This window comes from Aquarana catesbeiana, linkage group LG12 (genome assembly GCF_042186555.1).
Source record: "Aquarana catesbeiana isolate 2022-GZ linkage group LG12, ASM4218655v1, whole genome shotgun sequence".
In the NCBI taxonomy this organism is placed as follows: Eukaryota; Metazoa; Chordata; class Amphibia; order Anura; family Ranidae; genus Aquarana; species Aquarana catesbeiana.
This window is the reverse complement of record NC_133335.1, coordinates 186,600,995-186,627,945: the sequence shown is the minus strand read 5'-3', so window position 1 is coordinate 186,627,945 and position 26,951 is coordinate 186,600,995. Positions and strand designations below refer to the sequence as shown.

Here is a 26,951-nt window from a genome sequence, read left to right as displayed (position 1 = left end):
GTGAGTTTTAAAAGAGCAGTTTCTGTGGAGTGTTGAGGGCGAAATCCAGATTGAAGGGGATCAAGAAGGTTGGTTTTAATGAGGTGGTCACTCAGTTGGTTGTAAACTAGGCGCTCAAGTAGTTTAGAAGAAAAGGGGAGCAAGGAGATAGGGCATAGGTTGTTAAGATTGGTAGGGTCCAAGGACGGCTTTTTAAGTATGGGAGTGACCAGTGCATGTTTTAGAGCATTGGGGAAGATGCCAGAGGTGAGGGAGCGATTGAAGACGTGGGTTAGAGAGTGTAGGATGGGATCAGAGGGTGACCGTAGCATTTGAGAGGGAATAGGGTCCAGGGGACAGGTGGTTAGGTGGGCGATAGAAAGGAGTTTAGCAACTTCGTCTGTAGTAGCAGATTTGAATAGGGGGAGTGTCAGTTGTACCTGTTGACATGGGGTCTTAGCTAGGGGAGATACCTGTGGAATGGAGATTTCATCACGGATTGTATCAATCTTGTTTTTGAAGTGATTAGCGATCTCCTGGGCAGTGAGTAAGTCAGTGGGTGGAGGCGGTGGAGGACAAAGTAGAGAGTTGAAGGTAGAGAAGAGTTTACGGGGACTGGATGAAAAGGTGTTAATAAGAGTTGTAAAATAGGTTTGATTGGCAGTGTGGAGGAAAGAATAGTATTTTTGGAGGGCAGATTTGTATTGGTTGAAGTCTTTGAGAGACTTAGTCTTGTGCCACAGACGCTCAAGAGCGCGACTATGTTTTTTGAGAATTTTAGTGTCATCTGTTTGCCAGGGTTGTAGGGGTCGAGGCCTGATTCTGCTTGTAGTGAGGGGAGCGAGCTTGTCCAGGGGGGAGGACAGGGATTTGTTGTAGATGGACATGGCTTGGTTGGGGCAGGACAGGGGAGAGATTTTGTCATAGAGGTGGTCAGTAGCAGAATAGAGGAGAGAGGAGTTGCAGTTGCGAAAGTTTCTACGGGTGATGGTTAGGCGATTGGGGGGAAAGGTGGTGGAAGACAGGGGTAGAGAGAAACTAATAAGGTGATGGTCGGAGAGAGGAAAAAGATTGTTTGAGAAGTTGCATGGAGTGCATAGGTAGGAGAATACAAGGTCAAGGGTGTTGCCATCAGAGTGAGTAGAAGCCTGTACCCATTGCTTCAGGCCAAATGAAGAGGTTAGACTAAGAAGTTTAGAAGTAGCAGGAGTGTTTGTATTAGCAGGGATGTTGAAATCATGGAGAAGGATTGTGGGAATTTCTGAAGAGAGAAAGTAGGGTAGCCAGGCAGAGAACTCATCAAGGAAAGTCGATAATGGTCCAGGGGGCTGGTAGATCACAGCAATTCTTAGGGAAGTAGGAGAGAATAGACGTATACAGTGGGCTTCGAATGAAGAGAGGGAAAAAGAGGGAGGAGAGTGAATAACCTGGAAGGTGCTCTGGGGGGATAGGAGGAATCCCACTCCACCTCCTTTGCGTCCATTAGGCCTAGGGGAGTGAGTCCAGTGAAGGCCACCCTGGGAGAGGGAAGCAGGAGAAGGGTGTCATGCTCGTGGAGCCAGGTTTCGGTGAGAGCAAGAAGATTAAAGGAATTAGTGACAAAGAGGTCATGAACAGCAGTGAGTTTGTTGCAGACAGAGCGGGCGTTCCAGAGGGCGCAGGAGAGAGGGAGACTGGTGTTGGGAAGAAGAGGAATGGAGACTAAATTGCGTAGATTGCGACTACTGTCAGATGGTGTAGGGTGATGGTGATGGGTGTATTGGGTAACGTTAAATAAGGGAGGCCCAGCGTTTGGGGAAATATCTCCAGCGATTAGGAGAAGCAGAAGAGTAAGGGAGGTAGTATGAGAATGTGATTTGTATGGGGGGACATGCTTCAGTGTCCTGGGGGGGTTGTTAGCAAGTGGGCTTAGAGTTAGAAAGAGGTGATGAGTGCAGTAATAGGGGGAGGGGAGAAGTGAGGGTGATATGTACAGATTGTGGGGTGGAGCAGAGGGGTGAAGAAAAGAAAGTTTGAGGAGAGAGGCAGCAATTGTGAAAAGAAGGATAGGTAAAGAGTGCATGTTTCAGAGAGGAAGGAGAGATAAATTGAAACTGGGGTCACCTGCAATCTTTTGTAATTTGCTTTGTGCAATTCGCTGAAGTGCAAGAGCAGAAGTGCCACTTATTTAAGAACCCCACTTCTTTGGAAGAACCCCTGTATGTGCAGCCCCCTGTATGTGTTCCCCCTTAAAGAAGGCCTTGTTTTTATACTGTGTGTTGGGTGTGGATAGAATCTGGCAATTAATCAATTAAGAGGGCATATTAGGAACACAGCTAGCAGAGCATAACTTTCACACCACAATCAAACTGCAAGGGGACTAAAAGGCCAAAATTGTAAAGATAAGGGAGCCCATAATTTAGGTAAGACTTAATAGCTAAATAAACATTGAAATAATGTGAACATGGCTACAGATGGAGTTGAAACAGCGGTGACAAACAGATTTACCAAGTATATATGTAAGCAGTCAGTCAATTTTCAGTTTGCAGGACATGGGGTATAAACGCAGATTACCAAGTATATATGTAAGCAGTCAGTCAATTTTCAGTTTGCAGGACATGGGGTATAAACGCAGATTACCTGTGAAGAGAGAAGAAAATGTTCAAATGGATGGTGCAAGAGCAGAAGTGCCACTTATTTAAAGAATCCCACTTCTTTGGAAGAACCCCTGTATGTGCAGCCCCCTGTATGTGATTATATATTATAATCACCACTCGCTGGTTCTTCAGCTGCGATTTTCAGGACCTGCCAATTGGCCTCAGTGAATGCTCAGAATACACCCTGCCTCTTTTTTTTGGGGGGGGGTCAAGAGAATCTTTTTGTCTCTCTCTCTCTCCCATCATTTTTACATGTTTTTTGAATATCTTCGGTTTTGATCGGGCATGGATATAAAAAGTCCTTCAAAATAATTACACTAAGAGCTTTTTGGAGTCGAGACTCTATCTGTCAGACTTACCTCTCTGTTGTTGTTGTTAATTAAAATAATACGTAATGCTAAGTAAGCAACTCATTACAAATACAATAGAATTTTCTCTTGCTCATACTCACCCCTGAGGAAGGAGATACGCACACTCCGAAACGCGTTGGGTGCAAGAGTATTTTACACTATTATATGTATATTGATGCTAAATGCCATATATGCATCCCGGATGTTACATGTTACATGATTAATATGTTTTTATAGTATACATTTAATAAACTATATTTGTATTAAAATACTATTTTACTCTTTATGTGCCTAAAATGTCCACCACTAGGGGTTTTGTTTCTTAATATTCATTTTATGCTCATAAAATTGCATGTTCCACTTACAACAGAAATGGGAAGCTATTTTTATTAAAGCGGAACTAAACCCTATCGTTTTTAGAAGAAGGTGCCATCTTGGCCTTTGATCTTCAACTGCTATGATGCTGCCCATGTGATCGTTTATGATACTAGCCATTTAAATTGTTTGATAGTGTGGTTGAGAGCACAACAGGTGTGACAGTTACTGTACATTCCCAGGAAGTGCTAGTAATGTAACTTTTTGGAAACTGTTAAATCGATGGGTTTAGTTCCGCTTTAAACATAAAAAAAGAAAAAAGGCAATTCCATAATAACTAATCAGATGTTTACATCAGTTAGGTGTTGATTGGTTGCCAAAAGCATTAAAAAGCCACCCTAGTCATACCAAAACAGTTTGACTTATTAGATTGCAATGGCTAATGTGTAACTGGTTTCATTGCATGTATCTAAGAAAATGGTATATAAAAAGTATGGAATTTCCATTTTAACAAATAATTACTTTTATTGTCAGGCCCCTCTCCATCAACGCAGACAAATACAAAGGCAGAAATGCCAGTGTCCAGCTCTAGTAGTGGGACATCCTGGAGTGCGGTACGTGGATCAAGCAGTAACAACGTCATGAACATTACAACAAATATTCCAGTCAATGCAGTTATTGGCCGCTATAACATGAGCCTACAGAGCACCAGTGGAGGAAGGCCAAGTGTCTCCAGAGTGGGAACCTTCATTGTGCTGTTTAACCCATGGGCAAAAGGTAGGTGATCTAAATTGATTTGACAGCATGTTTTACTTGTTTACTTGATGGTATGATTAGCATGTTCAGCACCAACTGAAGAAACACTCACTAGTCATCAACATCACATACACCCACACACAAATCCTGAGTTATGCCCTGTACACACGATCGGACATTGATCGGACATTCCGACAACAAAATCCATCAGATTTTTTCCGACGGATGTTGGCTCAAACTTGTCTTGCATACACACGGTTGCACAAAGTTGTAGGAAAATCTGAACGTTCTGAACGCGGTGACGTAAAACATGTATATTGGGACTGTAAACGGGGCAGTAGCCAATAGGTTTTGTCTCTTAATTTATTCTGAGCATGCCTGGCACTTTGTGCGTCGGATTTGTGTACACACGATCGGAATTTAAACATTCTGATTTTGTTGTCGGAAAAGTTTATATCCTGCTCTCAAACTTTGACGGAAGTCAAAAAGTCCGATGGAGCCCACACAAGATCGGAATTTCCGACAACACAATCCGATTGCACTTTTTCCGTCTGAAAATGCGACCGTGTGTACAGGGCATTAGAGGGTAAATCTCTGCAGCATCATCACAGATGGCAGTTAAATCCTATATACAAATCCAATATAGGAGTGCCTGACTACCTGTGATATGGTGTGTCATCTTCATAAAGGGGCCCTGCATGGCCCCAAAATGTCAACGGAGGAACATGTTTTTGACACCGTCTTTGTTACCTGTTTTGATGAGCCCTCAAAAAACAGCTGAGGTTCACTATAGGGTGTTGGCTTTTTCTATTTTATGAGTAGTTAAAATCTTACAGGAGTCCTAATTAATCCACACTACCTAGAACTGAAGGAGAAGCTTTTGTTTTAAATATACTGTATTTTAAATACGAACGCTGGCTGGGAAAAAAAAACAATTACTATTAGTTAGCGATACACTCCTTTATTGGCATTTTATAGGTTTTATTTAAAAATAAAGGTTCTAAGACCTACATATACTTATTTTAACCTGTGGTCCATGACAGCCAGTCCCTATGTCCTCTGATCTTTCAGCACTGCAGTGCATTCCTCTGTCCATGTCCTTTGCTAATGCCTGCAAGCAATCACTCAAATAGTCTTGCACTAAGGGTTTGTTCACATATGTGTCAATACCATGTGTAGGATTAGTTTACTTCTTAGAAAATAATAAATGCACATTTTTTTGCTGTTAAAAATATGTGCATTTATTATAAATTTTTTGAAACCTGTAAAGCATTTCACCAGTGATCAGCAGATTGCTGATGCCATGCAGGTCTCTCATAGATCTATAAGTGTATCTGTGCGCTCGTACATCCCGTATGGGCAATCAGATACAGGAAGAATCAATGAACTAGTTCATTGAGAACTACAAGCCGACAGCCGCTAAGGATTGTAGTTCATTCACACACAGAGCTCTTTGTATGGATGACATTGCCATGTGGGTGGAGCTGATTTAAAAAATGACAGTACCTGTCACAGGGAGGTGGGTGGTTATCAAGCAGCGGCTGCAGCATTGGAAATATGTTACATGTTCAACCCTAAAAACGGGTGGAGCATATAATCCTAAAAGTGAACCCAACCTTTAAGCTGTATTTATTCCGCATTTTTAAAGCCTCATAACCACCCTTCAATGCCCACCATGAATATTACAATGGCACCATACGGTGCTGTTCACATAGGAGCTGTGCAATTGTTTTGTGCTCAAAATTAAGCATCAAATTGCTTTAGTGAGGCATCGACGTTTGACAGCAGTCTCCATTGATTTCAATGGTAATGCGCTGCAACTGAACCTTAACTGTACCCATAGCATTTATGGTGTGTTACTGAAGCATTTATAAAGTGTTAGCTGGGTGCTGGGGGGGGGCATACAATAGAGGTTCCTGTATCCCAGAATGCACTGGGAAATAATAGAGAAGTAGGACAGAGCAGCTCCAGCCACTTCCTGTTTGTACAGAGCAGCCATGTGGTAACAAAATTTACTTCTGTGTGCAGGCAGAAGCATCAAGCCAGCCAGCAATACTGACAGTGCCAGCCAGGCAGGAGCAGAGAAATTGAGCAGTATTGCCAGTGGCAAAGCTTTTTGTGTCCCCAAAGTTCAGTTTGACCAAGCCAAGTGTCAAAGAGATCAAAGTATACAAATCCATTTTTCAGAGAATTCACAAAAATGTCAGCTATCACACCACAGCCTAACCACACCTCAAAGTAGATCTTTTCCTCTACATCACTTCCTCTTTAAGCACTTAAAATGGTCTCCAAACTGTGGCCCGAGGGCCGGATGTGGCCCTTTGCTAGACTTCATCCAGTCCTTGGGGGACTATTCCTCCCACGGGCACCAACATTGGGGCATAATATCTGTCACTTACACTAAAGATGGGTCTCTATCCCTCCCACTTGTATCAATGATGGGGCACAATTCCTCCCACCGACACTAACAATGGGTAACTATTTCTTCCACTGATACTAGTGATGATGGGACACTATTCCTCCTCCTCCTACTGACCACCAAGTCTGAGGCCATGTTTATTCTCACTGATTCTGGGCCCAACAAAATTTTCTACCTTCATTGGCCCCCCTGTACTAAAAAAACAACACTTCGTGGGCATTTATCAAGCATTCTTGAAGCTTTTTCAACGCTTCAAAAACACAACAAAAACACATCATAAATGTGTTCTTCATAATCAACACACATCTAAACGAGCCCTAACAATGCTGCTATGATGAAATCTACATGACCAGTTGCCATAACGAGAGCTATAATTGTTAAAGATCATGGGACCACAGATTAAGGTTAGTATAAAGTATACGGGTCTTAGAAACTATTTTTTTTTTTTTTAAATAGAAGTTATAAAATGCCTGGTAGCAAGCGGAGGGTATCAAATTGAGTTTTATCCCTGGCCAGAGTTCAGCTTTAAGGGCAGTCTAACATTTTCAGAAGTTGAGGTTTCATGTTTGAAATGGGTGGATGGGACAATTGTTTTTTTTACATGCTATACTCGCCATGTCCTACTCTACCTTTTCCTGCCTAATGAATACATAATTGAAGGTTCCTCTTTCTCTTCAGATGATGAAGTATACATGAGTAATGAAGCAGAGAAAACAGAGTATGTTCTGAATGAGATTGGACTCTACTGGTTTGGAAATGTAACCAGTTATGGATCTAGAAGATGGGATTATGCACAGGTGATTACCATTTCTAAATATTGTGCTTATAATTAGTATGAGTAAGCGGTTTCCATGCACTACACTAATGATGGCCAACAAGCCTGAAGCATTTTTATTTATGTTTGGGTAGCTGTTGGAGAGTTTTAGGCCCCTTTCACATGGGCTTTCCGATCAGGTCCGCCTGTCAGTTTTTCAGGCGGACCTGATCGGACGCTCCATTCATCCCTATGGGGTTTGGATGTCAGCGGTGACATACCCACTGCTATCCGATCCTGTCTGTGAAATCCAGACGGATGGAAACCCTATTTTCCATCCGTCTGGTGGATCGGATGAAAACGGACATGCGATCTCCCCATTGAGGAGATCAGAGATCATCTGATTATCCGATCTCCCCATAGAGGAGAGTGGGGCTCTGACAGGTTCGTCTCTCCACAGTGGCCGGAGACGGATCTGTCATTCGCCTGCTCAGCGGGGATTGGCGGATCAATCCCCCGCTGAGCAATGCTGAGTCCGTCACTTCCTACCTAGTAAAAAGTTGTCTGCAGAATAAGAGAAGACAAGGTAAATTTTGACATCTAACCCCCCTTCACTCTGTCCAAAAAATAAGAAAGATTTTTTGGTTGCACCTACACTTTAATCTTCAAATAAAGCATTTAATAGGTAATGTGACTAGGATCTCCTATTCCATAGTATTTCCTTCAGTGTAAATGTAGGTGCCATGTGTGGAAACAATTTGGTGTTCTGTGTCTGATAATGTCATCTATTCACCCTAAAACATAACATTTTAAAGATTTTATATTTCATAGGGTTCAGAAGGATGGCCGTTGTATATTTGCTTTTCCCCGGGCTTTTTTTTTCTCAGAGATTAGGTGCAGGAGCCTATCCCCCTCATCCCACGGAGGAGAGTAGTGATGTGGTGCTTTGTGCATGCTGCATCATAGGGTGGATGTTGACAACAGAATGCAGGGCTCAGGAGTGCATTATGCACAAAATGCAGGGTGCAAGAGTGTACTACATACAGAGTCTAGGGTTCTGTATTGTGTTACACACACAATGCAGTGTTCAGGAGTGTCCTACTAAGGAGTGCAGGGTTCGGGAGTGTGGTGTACACAGAATGCAGGTTTTAGGAGTGCGTTATGCACAGAATGCAGGGTTTAGGAGTACATTACACACAGAGTGCAGGGTTCAAGAGTGCATTACACACAGAATGCAGGATTCAGAAGTGCATAACAAACAGAGTGCAGGGTTTGAAAGTGTGCTATGCACAGAATGCAGGGTTTAGGAGTACACGACACACAGAGTGCACGGTTCGAGAGTGCATTACACACAGAATGGAGGATTCATAAGTGCATTACATACAGAGTGCAGGGTTTGAGAGTGTGCTATGCACAGAATGCAGGGTTTAGGAGTGTATTATGCACAAAATGCAGAATTCAGGAGTGCGTTATGCACAGAATGCAGGGTTCAGAAGTGCACTGCAGCGAGTGCACCTCTACACCTACATCCAAACCTCTGCAACCTTCTTCCACAGCTTATCTCTGCAACTCCCCAACCCTTCCTCCTCAGCAGTTAAGCTCTGCAGGCATTGTCTTCAGGTCTGACCTCTGGCGGTCAGTTAGTGTAGTATGGTGGTCAGAGTAGTATGGCAGTATGGCGGTCAGTTAGTGTAGTATGGCGGTCAGTTAGTGTAGTATGGCGGTCAGCTAGTGTAAAATAGTGGTCAGTTAGTGTAATATGGCGGTCAGTTAGTGTAGTATGGTGGTTCAGTTAGTGTAGTATGGCGGTCAGTTAGTGTAATATGGTGGTTCAGTTAGTGTAGTATGGTTGTTCAGTTAGTGTAGTATGGTGGTCAGTGTAGTATAGTGGACAGTATAGCGGTCAATGTAGTGTAGTATGGTGGTCAGTATAGTGTAGTGGACAGTATAGTATGGTGGTCGGTATAGTGGTCAGTGTAGTGGACAGTGTAGGGGTCAGTGTAGGGGTCAGTGTAGTGGACACTATAGTATAGTGGTCAGTGTAGTGTAGTGGACACTATAGTATAGTGGTCAGTGTAGTGTAGTTGACAGTATAGTATAGTGGTCAGTGTAGTGTAGTGGACAGTATAGTGGTCAGTGTAGTGTAGTGGACAGTATAGTATAGTGGTCAGTGTAGTGTAGTGGAAAGTATAGTATAGTGGTCAGTGTAGTGTGGTGGTCAGTGTAGTGTAGTGGTCAGTGTAGTGTAGTGGTCAGTGTAGTATAGTGGTCAGTGTAGTGTGGTGGTCAGTATAGTGTGGTGGGCAGTGTAGTGTAGTGGTCAGTGTAGTATAGTGGTCAATGTAGTATGGTGGTCAGTGTAGTGTGGTGGTCAGTATAGTGTGGTGGTCAGTGTAGTGGACAGTGTAGTGTAGTGGTCAGTGTAGTTCTCAGTGTAGTGGTCAGTGTAGTGTAGTGGTCAGTGTTGTGGACAGTATAGTGTAGTGGACAGTATAGTGTAGTGGTCAGTGTAGTTCTCAGTGTAGTGGACAGTATAGTATAGTTGTCAGTGTAGTGTGTAATGGTCAGTAAAGGAATCAGGTTGGTCAGTGTTGAAATCAAGTAGGTTAGTGTAGTGGTCAATATAGGAATCAGGTAGGTCTGTACTATTGTATTTGAAGGGACTTGGGGAGTGCTAAAAGTCCGCAGGTTAGGGGGCGCAAATTATATGCCTTGCCCCGGGTGCTGGCAACCCACGCTACGCCACTGCTGGTCACACTGTTTAATTAACTCCAAATATTTGAAATTTAAAGTGGCTGTAAACCCAGGCTCTAAAATCTCATACTGTATAAGCTTTAACAAGGTAATATCATTTCAAAAGTTGTTTAGCCTCTGTAAATCTAAAGCTCTCATTAAAGTATTACCTGGTGATCCTGCCATGCTTCTCTGGTGGTGACTACAAGCAGCTGTGCTGACACACGTAGTGCAGGCCTGATCCACCGTTGTCATGTCAGGAAGCTGTTTCCAAGCAATGATGTGCAGCCAATGCTGCAAGTGTATATAGGCAAGAAGAGGCTGAAAGAGATGCAAAAGAGGATTTAAAAAATGTAAAGACAATATTTTGTAAAATAAAAAATGGCAATTGTTTATGATACATGTACTGTAATTTATAAAACTATTTTCTGTCCATTTAAGAGTTGAGATCTAATTTAAAATGTACATATCAAAAATGTAGTGAAGCATGGTGGAGTCCTCCTCACTAAAGCTTTGTCCTAAGATTAGCCCTAAATAGCTTTCTTGCCTAGATATTTGTGAGTGTATACTTATACTATATGCCTTTATTTATGACATCACTGTTTCAGTTGTGACTTGGATTGAGATATATATATATATTTTTTTTTTTTTTTCTTGTTTGTTTTTTGTTTTAATTACCATCACACAGTTTGAAAAAGACATATTGAACATCACCCTCACCATGCTTGACAAGAGTCTAGACTACAGGAAGAACCCAGCTACAGATGTGTCACGCAGAAATGATCCCATTTACGTGGGAAGAGTACTAAGTGCTATGGTGGGTGAAATAAATGTAACTTGTCATAATTTAAAAAGATTTAACTCTAAAAAACTTGACAAAGTAATCTGAATATGTTCTATAGGTGAACAGCAATAATGAAAATGGAATCATTATTGGGAACTGGAGCGGAGACTATGGTGGTGGAGTGAGCCCAACAACATGGAACGGAAGTGCTGCCATTCTCCGCCAATGGATGCAGAAAGGACCGGTCAAATTTGGGCAGTGCTGGGTGTATGCAGGAGTACTTTGTACAGGTGCAGCTTTTCATAATTACTACGAATAACAGTATAATCCTTTTCAATAGAACATTGGTGGGGAAGGTTGAGGTATGAGGCACCAATTTTCTGTGATGAGAAAGTATTTAGCACAAAGGGCACACTGCACTATGCCCCTATGTAAACCTAATACGTAAATGATTAGTTAAACCCTCCAGTGCTTTTTCACCACTTTTTTCTATAGTGGCTTTTCAAAATAACAAATGCAATTATTTGAAGGTCAGATAAAAAGTTAAGTACAGCACAACGTTTTTGATAGTTAAACCTACAATTTATAGAAGCACATCAGACTAAAAGTGGAAATCTCCCTCACCAGCTATGGGACATGGAAAACACTAAAGCACTGAGAAACTTTCAAAAACTGTCTCAGACTTCTAAAATATGTGTTTCCTCTTCTTTATCACAACCATCAAATACACATGAATTGAAAAAGATTTATCATTATAATATTTTGCTTTGCAAAGTACTTTCTCCACCTGCCCCCCTCCGCTTCTGCCATGGCTGATCTGACAACAGCTTTGAAGGAGAGAGCTGATTCATAACTGCAGCTTGTCTTGACTGTGAGCACTTTCCAAAGACAAGTAACAGCAAGAGGAATGCAGGGGAAGGGGGATGTGTAAGTCTCTGCATTCCTCTTGCCACTGCTTTTTTATGGAAAGTGCTTACAGCTGAGATAAACTACATTTATGAATCAGCCATCTCCTTCAAAGCTGTTGTTGGATCAGCCACAGCAGTGGGGACAGGTTGGATCCTAAAACTTCAGTTAGAGAGCACTTAGCAACATGGGATAAAGTACTACAAGTACTTTGACCAATAGGATAATATTATGATAGATCTTCTTTAACCACTTCAGCCCCGGAAGAATTTACCCCCTTTCTGACCAGATGTCAGAAACCATGAAATCAGGCTGAGACAGATGTACAGTTAAATCACACTTGTTTAATAATAAAAGAAAAAACACCAAAGTAGTAAAAACATAGCCAAAATTCAGTAACCGGAATGGATAGTCAGCCAAGCCAGAAGTCAGGGATCAATGTAGTGGAACAGCAAGCAGGATCTGAAGCCAGAAGGGATGTCAGCAAAGCCAGTCTTTAACCAGGAACACAGGCGATAGTTTCTTGTGATGTGACCAAGGTGAAGGCAGAGCTCCTCTGGACTGGACGGCTTAAGTAGTCAGGACTTATGAGTAGGATCATCAACAGCTGAGTAACTGTGGAGAGAGATGGGAGCTGGCACTTAGGCGACAGCTGAGTGGCCAGCTCAGAGAAGGAAGAGCTGAGCCCAGCCCTGACACCAGAGCACTTTTTGAGATACGGCACTGCGTCGATTTAACTGACGATTTTTCTTCCCACACATAGAGCTTTCTTTTGGTGGTATTTGATCACCTCTGTGGTTTTTATTTGCTGCCCTATAAACAAAAAAAGAGTGACAATTTTGAAAAAAAAGCAATACTCTTTACTTTTTGCTATAATAACTATCCCCAAAAAATATATAAATTTTTTTCCTCAGTTTAGGCCGATATGTATTCTTCTACATATTTTTGGTAAAAAAAAAAAAAAAATTGCAATAAGCGTATATTGATTGGTTTGTGCAAAAGTTATAGCGTCTACAAAATAGGGGATAGATTTATAGCATTTTTAATATTAACTTTTTTTATTAGTAATGGCGGCGATCTGTGGATTTTTATTGTGACTGCGACATTATGGCGGACACATTTTGACACTATTTTGAGACCATTGTCATTTATACAGCAATCAGTGCTATAAAAATGCACTGATTACTGTATAAATGACACTGGCAGGGAAGGGGTTAAACACTAGGGGGCGATCAAGGGGTTAAGTGTGTCCTAGGGAGTGATTCTAACTGTGGTGGGGGGGGGGGGGCTACCTAGGACATGACAGCGATCACTGCTCCCGATGACAGGGAGCAATAAATCTCTGTCTTGTCACTAGGCAGAACTGTGGAAATGCCTTGTTTACATCTCCCCATTCTGCCGCTCTGTAACATGATTGAGGGACACCGGCGAACATCGAGTCCGCGGACCCCGCGGGCACAGTAACGGAGCCCGCGGCTAGCGCGTGCCCACAATGCTGTTTTTTTAGAGGGGACAAACCTGTACGCCCATTTGCACAGCCGTGCCATTGTGCCGACGTATATTGTCGTGCACTGGTCGGCAAGCGGTTAAGATTTTCCTTTATTCTTGAGTCATCTGACATTCATCAAATAAAGAGTAAGGGGAAATCCCACAAATGAGGGTCAACAGAGGTTTTAACCCTTCTACAAAATGAGAAACCCAACTCCAATTAAATAAAAAGGTCCAGCAAATCGGGAAAAGAGAGATAGTGTTATATGCAGAAAGATTGGGTAAGATTTGACCTTGTCTCCAAAAGTCTGATTTCTTATCTGAGTGATCCCTACATCACTAAGGGCTTGTTTACACTTGTGGTTAGGAGGCCATAAACCACACGTTTTTTTCCTTCCCCCAAACGCTCCCCTTTTAGATGCAAAACTTTGCCGCTGCCACAGGAATTATAACCCCTATCACGCTTGGCAGGCCATACTGCCCACTCAACATGACCCATTCAAGAAATTGGGGCTGCACTGCAACTTTTTCTATGCATCTGTATCTATTTACGAGGTTAAAACCACTTGTCAAATGCTTCTGAAAAGCAATCTACACTCAGATCACTTTTCAGAGGCATGTAACAGGTGGTTTTAACCCCGTAAATACACACAGATGCGTGGAAAAAGTGGCAGACCTTACCACTAGTGTAAACATGCCCTTAAGGACTCTTATGCGTACACACGAGCAGACTTTTCGTCGGACTGAACTTCGAAGGACTTTGACGGAGTTCCGACGAAACGGACTTGCCTACACACGATCACACCAAAGTCCGACTGATTTGAATATGATGACGTACGACCGGACTAGAAAAGGAAGTTCAATAGCCAGTAGCCAATAGCTGCCCTTGCGTCGTTTTCGGTCCGTCGACTAGCATACAGACGAACTGATTTTTCTATAAGACTCGAGTCCGTCGGAAAGATTTGAAATGTGTTCTATTTCTAAGGTCCGTCAGATTTTTCGACAGAGAAGGTCCGATGAAGCCCACATGCAATTGAATCGTCCGACGGATTCCTTCCGTCGGACCTTTGCTGTCGAACAGTCCGGTCGTGTGTACACGGCATTAGTGACCTAATGTTAAGAGAAGGCAATCACAGCATATGGCAGGGGACACAGGCATCCGCCAACTCCCAGATGACAAAGAGAGTGTCTCAGGCTGCAGAGTTTGATTTGGAAAAAAGTAGGAGATATAGGCCACTGGAGAGATGAGTATATTGCCTCTTTTCCTAAAGGACCTGACAGGGTGGTTTTCAACCCAAAACTGCAAAAAATTTTGATTTACAATTTATTTTGGCTGACCAGCCATAATCAATATAGGCATAAAACATATAATATCAGTGTTATATAAATATACTTCCATACAGAAAGTTTGTAGTTTATGAAAAATTATATAATGGACATCTACATGACATGAATATAAAATAGTTGTACAATAATATATTTTTTCTTTTGTTGCCCAGCACTCAGATGTTTGGGAATACCAGCCCGTGTAATTATAAATTTCCAGTCTGCTCATGACACTGATGGAAATCTCTTTGTTGATGAGGTCTATGATGAAAATGGTGTAAAGGATGAAAATGAGACTCGGGACAGCATTTGGTAAGTGTGTCAGGTGCACCTAATGAAAGAAAAAAATAAATTATTGTTGGACTATTAGGGCCCTTTCACACGGGCTTTCCAATCAGGATTGCCTGTCCGTTTTTCAGGCGGACCTGATCGGACACTCCATTCACTCCTATGGGGCAGCGGATGTCAGCGGTGACAAGTCTGCTGACACCCGCTGCTATCCAAATGGATCCTGTCCGCCAAATCCAGACGAATGGTGACCCTATTTACCATCCGTCTGGCGGATCGGATGGGATTAGATGAAAACGGACAGGCGGTCTGACTTCATCCGATCTCCCCATAAAGGAGAGCGGGGCTCTGACAGGTCTCTGCACAGTGAGTGGAGACGGACCTGTCATCCAAACGGTCCAGTCTATCAAACGGACAAGCCTGTGTGAAAGGCCCCTTAGACTGGGTTCACACTGGTGCAAATTGGATGCGGGTTTCCCCGCATCAAATTCGCATGACAGGAGCGTGTGACTGACTTTCAATGGAGCCGGTTCACACACCTCTGGAGCGGCCGCGGTCTGAATTACAGAAGGGTCCTGTGCGTCTTCTGGTTTGTTTCAGGTGCAAATTCAGCCCAAAATTCGGACCTGTTTTGTACCTGAAACGGTGAACAGACAATCACTGGACCCCCTGCTGTGAGCTGTGCAGCTAGTGTCAACCCAGCCTTAGACTTAAAATAAAACTTTATATCCTATGTCAGGTTTTTATCATTGTATGTTATCTCATTGGGGAGATTTAGGTTGACCATACAATATACAATTTTCTAATTCAATTTCTTTTAGATTTACCTTGAACTATGTAGTACAAGGGCCTGTCTGATTGCATACAAATTGAAAGTGTTTAGGTCTTGTCTCATATTGTATGGTTTTGGTACATCTGAAGGAAAATTGTACAAGAAAAATTGTATAATGTATGGCCAGCCTCTCCCTCTCTTCTTGTCCCAGAAATATAACAGGAAGTGAGTAAAAATTTTCCCAAATGAGGGAAATTCCATCCTTCACAGCTGTCGCCATTGTAAGATCTCCCTTTACTGATCCAGTGACTACTACAAAAACTTCAGTTTTCTATAATGTTTTGTCCTAATAACAATATACTGTAAATATTGGTGACCAAAACAGCAATGGAGATTCTTAGTCCGTATATTGCGTTGGCCCACCCTTTGCAGCTATACCAGCTTCAGCTTCTTTTGGGAAGGCTGTCCACAAGGTTTAGGAGTATGTCTACGGGAATGTTTAACCATTCTTCCAGAAGCACATTTGTGAGGTTAGGCATTGATGTCAGACTAGAAGGCCTGGCTCGCAGTCTCCGCTCTAATTCACCCCAAAGGTGTTCTATTGGGTTGAGGTCAGGACTCTGTGCAGGCCAGTCAAGTTCCAAACATTCCCATAGACACACTCCTAAACCTTGTGGACAGCCTTCCCAGAAGAGCTGAAGCGGTTATATCTGCAAAGAGCGGGCCAACTCAATATTGAACACTACGAACTAAGACTGGGATGCCATTAAAGTTCATGTGTGTGTAAAGGCGGGCGGTCCAATACTTTTGACAATATAGTGTGTACAGTATCTCACAAAAGTGAGTACATCCCTCACATTTTTGTAAATATTTGATTATATCTTTTTATGTGACAACATTGAAGAAATGACACTTTTCTACCATGTAAAGTAGTGAGTGTGCAGCTTGTATAACAGTGTAAATTTGTTGTCTCCTCAAAATAACTCAACACACAGCCATTAATGTCTAAACCGCTGGCAACAAAAGTGAGTACACCCCTAAGTGAAAATGTCCAAATTGGGCCCAATTAGCCATTTTTCCTCCCCGGTGTCATGTGACTCGTTAGTGTTACAAGGTCTCAGGTGTGAATGGGGTGCAGGTGTGTTAAATTTGGTGCTCTCACTCTCTCATACTGGTCACTGGAAGTTCAACATGGCACCTCATGGCAAAGAACTCTCTGAGGATCTGAAAAAATGAATTGTTGCACCAACATAAAGATGGCCTAGGCCAGTGATGGCGAACCTTGGCACCCCAGATGTTTTGGAACTACATTTCCTATGATGCTCATGCACTCTGCATTGTAGTTGAGCATCATGAGAAATGTAGTCCCAAAACATCTGGGGTGCCAAGGTTCGCCATCACTGGCCTAGGCTATAATAAGATTGTCAAGACCCTGAAACTGAGCTGCAGCACGGTGGCCAAGAGCATACAGCAGTTTAACAGGACAGGTTCCTCTCAGAACAGGCCTAGTCATGGTCGACCAAAGGAGTTTAGTGCACGTGCTCAGCGTCATATCCAGAGGTTGTCTTTGTGAAATAGACGTATGAGTGCTGGTAGCATTGCTGCAGAGGTTTAAGTGGTGGGGTCAGCTTGTCAGTGCTCAGACCATAAATGGTGTGCTGACACAGTGAACAAAAAGTGCTTAGTGCAAGAAAATATTATTCATTAGTAAAGTGCATGCATCAAAAATTCATATGTGTTTAAAATATTTGCAGTCCAGTTTGCAATCCCAGTAAAAATCCAAGATTATTATTATCACTTTCTTGGATTTTTCCTGGGATTTCGAAATGGACTTCAAATATTTTGAACACATATAAATTTTTGATGCAGGCACTTTACTAATGAATAATATTTTCTTGCACTAAGCACTTTTTGTTCACTGTTTCAGCACACAGTTTTTTCTATTGCACTTATTTTTAACAGCATTTGCACTTGGTTTTTTTTTTCATAGAAACAAATAATTTTTGTATGATAGGTGAATTATTTTATACAATGACACAGAGTTTAGAATTATACATGATTGTTGGATTGAATGCATTTCACACGTGTGTAGTAAGGGATTAGGTTAATAGCAGTAGGTTCACTGTCACCAGATTGTGGGATTATAGATTTGTGCTGCTTGCTTCTTTTTTCTTGCCAATTAACCGGTGATCATAGGCATGGGCAGGGGGTGTGCCAGGAGGGAGATGGGAAATATCTCCCTCTGACCAGTTCTGCCATTTATGAAGTGCTACCGTACTTCTCTTTCACTGTACCGGATCTACCACAAGAGTGTGTGTGTCTGTATGTATAATATATATAGGGCACGACCCCCGTAGGAGCTGCAGTTTGTTGTTCTATCCGTAAATCACATTCACCACATAGCACATCGCAGCCCATAGAAATAGAAACAGTCCATATTGTACCTTTTCTCTTGCTTTTATTTGCATAACAGAACTGGGATATGAGAAGGGTTTTCTGAGATGCTCTTTTGTTGCTTCATAATCTTTCCTTTGCCTTCTTGTGCAAAGAATTAGAACAACGTGGATAACGAAAAGTCACTCTGAATAACTTTCCTTTGGGAAGATGGGAGTAGTCTAGTCTTTGAGAACAATGAAAGTGAATAGCAAAGAACCACTCTGAATAACTCTTTGCATTTAGACTTGGGTAGATTTACTAGAGACTACATAGGCTGTTGTAGTAAAGAGTCACTCTGAATAACTTCTTCACCCGTAGACCATTTTAGAACAATCTGTATCTCTATTTATGCTCGGAGCTCTACCTCCGCCTTTTGACCACTACTTCCCGTCTGTACAGTGCTTCCAAGTTGAGCTAAAGAAGAGATTATTCTGAATAATTCCTCCCGCCTGACTAATTGGAAACCCTGGGCATGTTGAACCTTGAAGTCACAGACCATTAGCGCCTGCATCACTGACTTGCGTACCAACATCCCTCAGCCTCTGGTAGTACTGCTCCCCTGGGCTTTCACTCACTTGATCAACATTCTATGTGCCACTCACAAACAGTCGATCGCCCAGTCTTCTTCCGCTTAGTTACTACTTCTTCCGAATGGCTCCTCCATCCCTCCTCTCCGGTCTGGCACGCTCCCCTCCTGCCAAACAAATTAATGATTGGCCAGAACTCCACACATGAGCTGCCTGCCACTCAGATCCCAAGTCCAACCTTCCTTCCAGAACCATTTCCACCGAAAGTACAAGGAGGTATCTCTGGGTCCAAGCACAGGCGGCCACACCCTGCACTACACTGACACTCCCAGTTCCCAAAATAAACAAACAGGCCTGAGATAAGAATACAGGCCTGCCTAAATTTACCTGAAACTGTACCCTATTAGTTAACCACTTCAGCCCCGGAAGGATTTACCCCCTTCCTGACCAGAGCACTTTTTACAATTTGGCACTGCGTCGCTTTAACTGCTAATTGCGCGGTCATGCAATGCTGTAACCAAACGAAATTTGCGTCCTTTTCTTCCCACAAATAGAGCTTTCTTTTGATGGTATTTGATCACCTCTGCCGTTTTTATTTTTTGCGCTATACACGGAAAAAGACCGAAAATTTTGAAAAAAAATGATATTTTCTACTTTTTGTTCTAAAAAAAATCCAATAAACTCAATTTTAGTCATACATTTAGGCCAAAATGTATTTGGCCACATGTCTTTGGTAAAAAAAATGTCAATAAGTGTATATTTATTGGTTTGCGCAAAAGTTATAGCGCCTACAATCTAGGGTAAATTTTCTGGAATTTACACAGCCTTTAATTTATGACTGCCTATGTCGTTTCTTGAGGTGCTAAAATGGCAGGGCAGTACAAAACCCCCACAAATGACCCCATTTTGGAAAGTAGACACCCCAAGGAAATTGCTGAGAGGCATGTTGAGCCCATTGAATATTCATTTTTTTTGTCCCAAGTGATTGAATAATGACAAAAAAAAAAATTACAAAAAGTTGTCACTAAATGATATATTGCTCACACAGGCCATGGGCATATGTGGAATTGCACCCCAAAATACATTTAGCTGCTTCTCCTGAGTATGGGGATACCACATGTGTGGGACTTTTTGGGAGCCTAGCCGCATACGGGGCCCCGAAAACCAATCACTGCCTTCAGGATTTCTAAGGGCGTACATTTTTGATTTTACTCCTCACTACCTATCACAGTTTTGAAGGCCATAAAATGCCCAGATGGCACAAACCCCCCCCCAAATGACCCCATTTTGGAAAGTAGACACCCCAAGCTATTTGCTGAGAGGCATGTTGAGTCCATGGAATATTTTATATTTTGACACAAGTTGCGGGAAAGTGACAATTTATTATTTTTTTTATTTTTTTTTTGCACAAAGTTGTCACTAAATGATATATTGCTCACACAGGTCATGGGCATATGTGGAATTGCACCCCAAAATACATTCTGCTGCTTCTCTTGAGTACGGGGATACCACATGTGTGGGACTTTTTAGGAGCCTAGCCGCGTACGGGACCCCGAAAACCAATCACCGCCTTCAGGATTTCTAAGGGTGTACATTTTTGATTTCACTCTTCACTGCCTATCACAGTTTCGGAGGTCATGGAATGCCCAGGTGGCACAAACCCCCCCCAAATGACCCCATTTTGGAAAGTAGACACCCCAAGCTATTTGCTGAGAGGCATGGTGAGTATTTTGCAGCTCTCATTTGTTTTTGAAAATGAAGAAAGACAAAAAAAAAAATTTTTTTTTTCTTTTTTTAATTTTCAAAACTTTGTGACAAAAAGTGAGGTCTGCAAAATACTCACTATACCGCTCAGCAAATAGCTTTGGGTGTCTACTTTCCAAAATGGGGTCATTTGGGGGGGGTTTGTGCCACCTGGGCATTCCATGGCTTCCGAGACTGTGATAGGCAGTGAAGAGTGAAATCAAAAATTTACGCCCTTAGAAAGCCTGAAGGCGGTGCTTGGTTTTCGGGGTCCCATACGCGGCTAGGCTCCCAAAAAGTCTCACACATGTGGTATCCCCATACTCAGGAGAAGCAACAGAATGTATTTTGGGGTGTAATTTCACATATTCCCATGGCATGTTTGAGCAATATATAATTTAGTGACAACTTTGTGCAAAAAAAAAAAAAAAAAAAAAAAATTTGTCTCTTTGCCGCAGCTTGTGTCACAATATAAAATATTCCATGGACTCGACATGCCTCTCAGCAAATAGCTTGGGGTGTCTACTTTCCAAAATGGGGTCATTTGGGGGGGGTTTGAACTGTCCTGGCATTTTATGCACAACATTTAGAAGCTTATTTCACACATCACCCACTCTTCTAACCACTTGAAGACAAAGCCCTTTCTGACACTTTTTGATTACATGAAAAAATTATTTTTTTTGCAAGAAAATTACTTTGAACCCCCAAACATTATATATTTTTTTAAAGCAAATGCCCTACAGATTAAAATGGTGGGTGTTTATTTTTTTTTTTTCACACAGTATTTGCGCAGCGATTTTTCAAACGCATTTTTTGGGGAAAAAACACACTTTTTTACATTTTAATGCACTAAAACACACTATATTGCCCAAATGTTTGATGAAATAAAAAAGATGATCTTAGGCTGAGTACATGGATACCAAACATGACATGCTTTACAATTGCGCACAAACGTGCAGTGGCAACAAAATAAATACATTTTTAAAAGCCTTTAAAAGCCTTTACAGGTTACCACTTTAGATTTACAGAGGAGGTCTACTGCTAAAATTACTGCCCTCGATCTGACCGTCGCGGTGATACCTCACATGCATGGTGCAATTGCTGTTTACATTTGACGCCAGACCGACGCTTGCGTTCGCCTTAGCGCGAGAGCAGGGGGGACAGGGGTGCTTTTTTTTTTTTTTTTTTTTCTTTATTATTTTTTTGCTTTTTTATCTTATTTTAAAACTGTTCCTTTCATTTTTTTTTTTTTAATCATTTTTACTGTTATCTCAGGGAATGTAAATATCCCCTATGATAGCAATAGGTAGTGACAGGTACTCTTTTTTGAAAAAATTGGGGTCTATTAGACCCTAGATTTCTCCTCTGCCCTCAAAGCATCTGACCACACCAAGATCGGTGTGATAAAATGCTTCCCCAATTTCCCAATGGCGCTATTTACATCCGGCGAAATCTAAGTCATAAAATGCTCGTAGCTTCTGGTTTCTTAGGCCATAGAGATGTTTGGAGCCACTCTGGTCTCTGATCAGCTCTATGGTCAGCTGGCTGAATCACCGGCTGCATTCTCAGGTTCCCTGTTGAGACAGGAGAGCCAGAGAAAAACACGGAAGACGATGGGGGGGGGGGGCATTCTCTCCCACTGCTTGTAAAAGCAGTCTAGAGGCTAATTAGCCGCTAGGATTGCTTTTACATGAAAGCCGACCGCTGGCTGAAAAGAATGATACCAAGATGATACCTAAACCTGCAAGCATCATTCTGGTATAACCACTCAAAGTCGTGAATGCTGTACCTGAAGACAAAAAAATGGTTAACAATAAAGCACAGTAAACGGTAAAGTATAAAAAATTGCATACCTGAAAAGCAAACATGATAAAACATAATAACAATAAAACATTGCAGAATAGAATACAGTAAAAAAGAGCAGAACAATAGAGAGAATAGAGAGAGAGAGAATAGAGAGAGAACAATAAAACGACAACTATTATTTTTTATTTTATATTTTTGTTTGTGTTTTTTTTTTTTTTTTTTTTTACACTTTTTTTGTAACTGTAACTTTTATAACTGTAACCGGTTCCAGGTTCGGGTCTCTCAAAATGCGATGGCATCTTGGGAGACCCTGTGAAAGTGTGTCCTAGTCTGTGCAATGCTGTACCCTACGCTAATACTCAGCTAGTGAATGGTAGCGTTCAAAACATTCACCAATGCAAAGACCAGGATTGTCAGGACAGGAGGGACAATAATAGCGGGTGTCACGCCTATATCCGCGCTTGCTGCAGACACAACATCTTTTTTGGGGGGGGTTCGTTGGGTAGGGGTACTCGGGAGGACATAAAGAAAATGCCTCTCATGCAGCCGACTGCATTTGGTTGGGGATGTGAATGGGGGAAGTACGGGTGCTGCAGAAGTGGTGGGTTCCCAATTAGGATTGGCGAATGAAGCAGGAAGGGCACTATGGACACGACGGACCTGTGTTTGTCTTCTTGGTGGCAGCGGGACACTATTTGTGCTTGACACCTCACCAGCTTGAACTGCACTTATGGGACTCGCCACGTCACCAAGTGTTACTGCAGTGCTGGTTTGACTATGACCAGGGTGTACTAGGCCGCTGGCGCTTGCCAGTTCACCAAAACGCTACCAAAAAAACTGTTAACGATCGCAGGGATCAGGCCTGACTCTGCGAACGCTGCAGTTATGCGTTTAGTGTTTTGTAAGTGACGTGATCGATCGATACTGCACTTGGGTGGGCTGGGCCGGGCGGAGGGGCAAAACGCAGGTGCTAGCAGGTATCTGGGCTGATCCCACTAACACTGCGTTTTTGGGAACCCTAAACTGCTGGGGACGCCAGTATAGATCTGATCGGATCAGATCAGATATTGATCAGTTCAGATACTATACCACTAAGGGAGGTGTACGGTGCGTGGGTGTTAGCGCTACTGGCACTAACCTGACGCTGCCTGGGGCTGGTGCTTGCCAGTTCACCAAAACGCTACCAAAAAAACTGTTAGCGATCGCAGGGATCAGGCCTGACTCTGCGAACGCTGCAGTTATGCGTTTAGTGTTTTGTAAGTGACAGTGATCGATCGATACTGCACTTGGGTGGGCTGGGCTGGGCCGGGCGGAGGGGCAAAACGCAGGTGCTAGCAGGTATCTGGGCTGATCCCGCTAACACTGCGTTTTTGGGAATCCTAAACTGCTGGGGACGCTAGTATAGATCTGATCGGATCAGATATTGATGCGTTCAGATACTATACCACTAAGGGAGGTGTACGGTGCGTGCGTGGGTGTTAGCGCTACTGGCACTAACCTGACGCTGCCTGGGGCTGGTGCTTGCCATTTCACCAAAACGCTACCAAAAAAACTGTTAGCGATCGCAGGGATCAGGCCTGACTCTGCGAACGCTGCAGTTATGCGTTTAGTGTTTTGTAAGTGACAGTGATCGATCGATACTGCACTTGGGTGGGCTGGGCCGAGCCGGGCGGAGGGGCAAAACGCAGGTGCTAGCAGGTATCTGGGCTGATCCCGCTAACACTGTGTTTTTGGGAACCCTAAACTGCTGGGGACGCTAGTATAGATCTGATCGGATCAGATATTGATCCGTACAGATACTATACCACTAAGGGAGGCGTATGCTGCGTGCGTGGGTGTTAGCAGTACTGGCGCTAATCTGACGCTGCCTGGGGCGACGCATATCACCGCCGGGCGATCAGGGGGCTAAATCTTTATTCGGTAATAAACGGCGGGTGCCCTGACACTATAAAAAATAAACGAACTAACCAGCGTCACCCGTAACGGTTATACAGTGATCAGTGGTGAAAGGGTTAACTAGGGGGCAATCAAGGGGTTAAAACATTTATTAGGTAGTATATGGGGGTCCCTGTCGCTATAAAACGCTGACGGCGAACCTAAATATTTACCTCACTAACTAGCGTCACCAGCGACACTAATACAGCGATCAGAAAAATGATCGCTTAGCGACACTGGTGACGGGGGGTGATCAAGGGGTTAAAACTTTATTAGGGGGGTATCCTAGACCTAAAGGGGGCCTAACACTCACTGCCCTAACACTGTAACTGTCACAAACTGACACCAATACAGTAATCAGAAAAAAAAAAAAAAAAAAAAAAAAAAAACCTGCTTGGTGTCAGTTTGTGACAGGGGGGGGGGGGTGATTGGGGGGGGGATCGGGGGCGATCGGGGGGGGGGATCGGGGTGTTTTGTGTGCCTGGCATGTTCTACTGTGTGTGTGTGTTGTGCACTCACATTGCAGTCTTCTCTCCTCGGCCCGGAACGGAAAATACCGAGCCGAGGAGAGATGACATCATTTCCTCTGCCTCTGTGTACAATACAGAGGCAGGGAAATGATCCCATTGGCTGGGAGCGATCGCGAGGGGGGGGCCACGAATGGATGGCCTCCCCCTCACCACCGATCGCCGGGGGAGATTTGCCGACCGCCGCAGGCACCGGGGGGGGGTCCAATCGGACCCCCCACCCGCGGGCAGGCAAGGACGTACCTGTAAGTCCTTTTGCTTGCCCGTGCCGCTCTGTCGACGTATATAGTCGTGCGGCGGTCGGCAAGTGGTTAAACACAAAAAGCTCACCTACTTGAAAGTAGGTGACCGCTACATATATATATATCACTCACCCCCTAAGGAGTTGCTGATAATTGTTTGGGTCTGCACTCTGCCTCTCAACCCCAGAAATGAACTCAACCCCCTTGGCACAGCTGTATAGTAATGTTAGTGTAAGACCGAACAGTAAAGAGAAACACAGCAGTGACACACTATATTGTATATTTACCATCACCCTGGTACTCGTCACTCCTCCAGCTGTAGTGGTAGATAGAGTCTCACACAAATTGTAAGTTAACCATTTAAGCAGTTTACTGAAAGACTTGTTTAACACAATAGACACAGTGACAACTCAAATATAAAGAATGAAAGTGAACAACAATCAATGTGTATATGAAACCAAAAACTCAATGGTCACCTGAGGAGTATATGCAGACAGGGAAAGAGTGGGACTAATGTCCAATATGTTAAAGCACTGATATTTGGGCACCTTCCCACTCCAACCTCAGAGCACACACCAAATCTGCAGCAAAGTATTAAGTACAATGCAGAAGTGCAATACAATACATATATCTATATCATGTACTCAAGGGCTCCCCCTATATTACAATACATTGTTCACTCTGCAAACCGAGGTTGTGACGCTTTATAAAATATGACAAAAGTCTTTTGTCTTCTTCCTCTTCGGCTAGTTTATTATATTAGATTTTTTCCTTAATTTTTTCCTTAATTTTCCTTTCCTGGATCCTCCCCATGTCAGCCTACTATGGGTCAGCTCCGCCCCTTCTGACCCCTCCAGGACCACCTCTTTTCTAGCCCATAAAAGGGCGGCTGTCTGCCCACACCAGTGTTCAAAAAAACCCTGTCTCGCGACGGATAAACTGGGTGGGAATCCAGGAAAGGAAAATTACGGTAAGTATGGAGAACAATTTTCCCTATTCCTGGACCTCCCCATGTAAGCCTACTATGGGATGTACCAAGCAATATTAAGAAGGGAGGGAAGACAAAAAATAAAAAATAAGCCAAACCCTCAATGCAACTCAAAATTTTTAATGGGCCATAATACTGTAGAGCCAAATGTTTCCTCAGGCGGACAAGCCATATTAAGCTTGTAATGCCTAATAAAAAGGTGTTGGGCACGCTCCAGCTTGCTGCTCTGCAAACTACCTCAGGGGCGACCTTCACGTATGCCCAGGATGCTGCCATACCCCTCGTCGAATGTGCTTTGATCTCTGAACAAGGAGGAAGGCCCAGCGTTTTGTATGCAATATGCATGGTCTTGACAAACCAGGAAGACACAACTCTGGATGTTGCTGGCATACCCTTTTTAGGCCCCATTGGGAAAACCTACAGCTGATCTTGTTTGCCAAAGCTTTTAGTCCATTTCAGGTAGGTTGAAACCGCAGAGACCAGGTCTAACCTACTCCACTCATCAGCTGTATCCGTCGGAAAGGCTGGGAGAATGACCTCCCCCAGTTCATACGAAATTATGTGGCCACCTTAGGTAGAAAACTCGGTATCGGCCTAAGGACTATCTTGTCTAGGAGCACCAAACAATATGGTTCTTTAGATGAGAAGGCGCACAACTCAGAGTCTCTTCTGGCCGAGTCCACGGCTAGTAAAAAACAAAACTCTTAAAAGAAATAATGAACAAGAGAAAACTGAGGAACCAGCAATGTTCCCAAGACTAGTGTTAAGTCCTCTTTTGGAAAAAACGAGTTTCAATGGAGGTCTGATTTCTATGGCTGCCCCTAAAAAATCAGATCACCAACGGATGTAGAGCATATCTTGTACACGATATAGCCGACAAGGCAGGGATTTGACCCTTCAGGGAATTATAAGCTAACCCTTGGAGACTACTCTGCAGAAACTCTAAAATGTTAGATACTGAAGGAGATCCAAGGTCCCAACCCCTTTCCGTAGTATTCCAGATCCGGTGATAGGTTACATTCATTCTGACGATCCTGTAATAATGTCATTAACTTTATCCTCCTGCAGTTCGGGTGTCAGGCCCCATTCTGCAGAAGGAGATTTTGACAAGGAGGCAGAGGGATTGGTGAGCCCAACTTTATCCTCCAAGCCAGAGAGAACCACAGCTCCCTGAGCCAGTAAGGTAGGACTACTATTGCTGTGACCCTTTCTCGCTGAATCTTCAGCAGGATTTTGAGAGC

At 43.0% G+C, this 26,951-nt stretch overlaps 1 protein-coding gene across 2 annotated transcripts in view; it reads left to right on the top strand.

Annotated features, from left to right (window-relative positions):
* LOC141113282 (protein-glutamine gamma-glutamyltransferase E-like) overlaps positions 1-26,951 on the top strand; it is a 93,028-nt gene that overhangs the window by 12,592 nt on the left and 53,485 nt on the right. For both annotated transcript variants that reach the window (XM_073606314.1, XM_073606313.1), the window contains exons 3-7: positions 3,815-4,057; positions 7,134-7,252; positions 10,631-10,759; positions 10,845-11,016; positions 14,620-14,758. In XM_073606314.1, the coding sequence (XP_073462415.1) occupies positions 3,815-4,057; positions 7,134-7,252; positions 10,631-10,759; positions 10,845-11,016; positions 14,620-14,758 (802 nt within the window). The remainder of the gene's footprint in view (positions 1-3,814; positions 4,058-7,133; positions 7,253-10,630; positions 10,760-10,844; positions 11,017-14,619; positions 14,759-26,951) is intronic.